Source organism: Copadichromis virginalis, linkage group LG14 (assembly GCF_057382275.1).
Source record: "Copadichromis virginalis isolate Kocher_CV1m ecotype Utaka linkage group LG14, C_Virginalis_male_GT1.1, whole genome shotgun sequence".
NCBI lineage: Eukaryota > Metazoa > Chordata > Actinopteri > Cichliformes > Cichlidae > Copadichromis > Copadichromis virginalis.
Genome location: NC_140631.1, coordinates 26,481,639 through 26,484,386, shown reverse-complemented (window position 1 = coordinate 26,484,386; position 2,748 = coordinate 26,481,639). Strand labels below are relative to the sequence as shown.

General features: G+C 38.0%; 1 protein-coding gene across 1 annotated transcript; it reads left to right on the top strand.

Moving 5' to 3' along the window:
- Positions 1-2,487, top strand: gemin7 (gem (nuclear organelle) associated protein 7). The gene is made up of 2 exons (XM_085430168.1): positions 1-88; positions 1,282-2,487. Exon 2 carries the CDS (start codon positions 1,303-1,305, stop codon positions 1,687-1,689), a length of 387 nt encoding a protein of 128 aa, XP_085286294.1. The 5' UTR covers positions 1-88; positions 1,282-1,302; the 3' UTR covers positions 1,690-2,487.
- The last annotated feature ends 261 nt before the right edge of the window (positions 2,488-2,748 follow it).

Genomic DNA, 2,748 nt, shown 5'->3' with positions numbered 1-2,748 from the left:
GCAAATGAATCCGTCGAGGAAGAAACCGAACAACAAGGTCTGGGACTAGATAGCTGTTGCTAACGGTGCTAACACGAGAAAGCACACAGTAAGTAAAGGAAAGAGCATTTGTGCATTTTAATTCGATTGTTTCACTATGCTTTCTGGTCGTTTTGTGCGGTTATGTTGTGTCTAAATTAAACGGGATTGTAAACCAAGTGTCTGACTGTTAATGAAGTTCAGTTGATCATAAACTGGCCAATTTTACTTTTCTGGTAAATTTGCCTAATGTAGGTCAGCGTACATTTTAGCTTACTGTAACATCTGCTCTGGATGAAACGATGATATAAATCGGTTTTTTTTTCGTGTTTATTAATAACTTCAATTTGAAGTGCATTTTTACAATGAAAAGTCCCGAATGTATTTAAGAAAGAAAGAAAGAAAGAGGGGGGCTGGAGAGAAAACGATAAAAAAAAACTTAATGAAAATGTGGATAACTTGTTATCAAAACCCTGAATGGCGCATCGAATATTTGCTTTAATCTTACAAAGGCACGCACAAAAGGAAAAACACAAAATCAAAATATACTTTACAGTGATATGCAGCTGAGAATGGGATCAAATCATTTGTTAATCAGCAACTCTTAGCGAGCTATGAAAGGTTCGTTGATTTCAGTAAAGCTAAGAATGCACGACACTAAGGCGAGTGTTGTTGTTGGGTTTTTTGTTTGTTTGTTTGTTTTTCTTATGTCTCCGTTATATCGCTCTTATCCGTGACATGCTGCTTTTAATTCTGCCCATGTCAAACATCTTTGACTGAAGACCAGTTCTCAAAAATCTGAACACGGATATGCGTAATTGACAGGATAAAGAGGGAAAAAAAGAATAACCACTTATACTTAGAATTGTTAAGATGTCATTTTGATCCCATAGAAATGAACTTAAAACAAACACATATGGTTTACATACATTTTGTAGCAGGATCTGTAACTATAGCGCTATAATTACATAACTGCTTTTATACCTGTTACTTAATGTAACTAATAAATAAATAAATAACTTTTCCATGATGATCCCCTTCACTTCATCTTAAATACGTCTTACATATAATAAGAAAAGTTAACTGACAATTTACAAGTGACAGTGAATGACTTTTTCATAATATTGTAGCTAATCTTGAACTGCAAGTAGATCTGTTTATTTTTAGTTTGCAGTTTAATCTTTTTTTGTGTGGTTGTGCTTGGAAAAGTTTTTCTTGAGCACATTTATTTTCCTGCTCCTGACTTTTATTTTCCTTTTGCAGGCTTTGGCAGAAGCAGTCAGCATGGCGACTCCAGTGCCCGTACTCCGCCTGCCCAAAGGACCTGACCCCAACAGCCGTGGATTTGACCCCAACTCGCCCCGCTTCATCGCTCTCTGCCGAACCTCCATTTCCTCCTCAGCAGCTTCAGATACCGACAGCGAGCAGCTGCAGAAAGAGCAGGATGCTCGATCTGTGCTGAGAGAGGGCTTCCTCCGGTGCTTGCTCTCCATGACCAACAAGAAGGTTCAGTTCCAGATGTACGAGAATGTGAAGGTGGAGGCCACATTTGGGGCATCAGATATTGACGTGCTGAACTTTCAGGTGTCTGACCTGCACACTCCCATTGGTGTGCAGAAAGAGGCTCTAATCAGATGTCAGGATGTGATATCATTCACCTTTGATGTATAAACATGTTGCTTTTGTGTGTGCGGTGGACTGGATTATATGCTAGTGATTTGACTGCATTCAACAAGCAGTCCCACTGTTTCAACACAAGAGGGAGTCGCGTGCCTTTGTGTCAAGAGGTAGCCATCCAAACCTGATGGCAGAGTTTAGTGGTTGCTCCAGAGCTCAATGATACTCTCAAATATCAGAAGTGCCACTAGTGGTTTCATAATAAGTCTCAACAAATGCGTGAGGTAGAGGCTGTAACAGTCTGCAAAGTTAAAGAAGTGCAAAACTTCAAAGATAATGCAGCTTTTTGAGGTCAGTGAATCCTGCCAGATGTCACCTGACATTTAGCCTCAGTATCATGTTTATGAACAGGTTTCCTGTCTCAGTTAAACATCAGAGTTGGATATGTACAAACATGTTACTGCTGTACTGGTGCTGGAGTTGTGAAATTGCCTCATTCAATTTAACTGAATGTGGTATATAAATTATTGCACTTAAAGGAAACACTTTTGTATTCTCTGTGAAAGTGATCAGGACTGTGTGGCAAAATGTTATTTTTTGCAAAATAAAATGTTTAAAGAAATAACTGGTAAATATTCATGTTTAATGAAAAGCTCAATTTCAAAAGCCACTCTTGAATCGAGCTCTTTTCCTAAAGTGGGCTCATTAAACTCTTCCTTTTGGCATTGTGCAAAGGTCTTGAGGTACCTCCATTTCTTTATTATTTTTCTACAGAAATGGGAAGTATGTGTGATTTATTGAAACGTGTAAAAACATGCAGTTTAAATAAAGCAAACTTTTTGTACATTTACAGTACAAGCTTCAAGGTCAATATTTTGTAAGACAATCTATATTCTTCAGCACATCCTGAGCTCTTAAGACAGCTTTTTTGTAATTTCTTGAAGTAGTCTTCAGGAATAATTCTCTGGGCTTCTTGAAGGACATTCAAGAAGCTTTGGATGTTGGCTTCCTTGTGTTTCATTCTCTCTTAAGATAATACACTGCTTCAGTAATGTTGGAGGATAATCCATGATGTCTTTCATTGTCTTTTTCTATCCAGCTATTCTTCTACTG

What these genes read in the sequence shown, in the direction of transcription:
- gemin7 (XM_085430168.1), top strand. Translation starts at nt 1,303, where the DNA reads ATGGCGACTCCAGTGCCCGTACTCCGCCTGCCCAAAGGACCTGACCCC.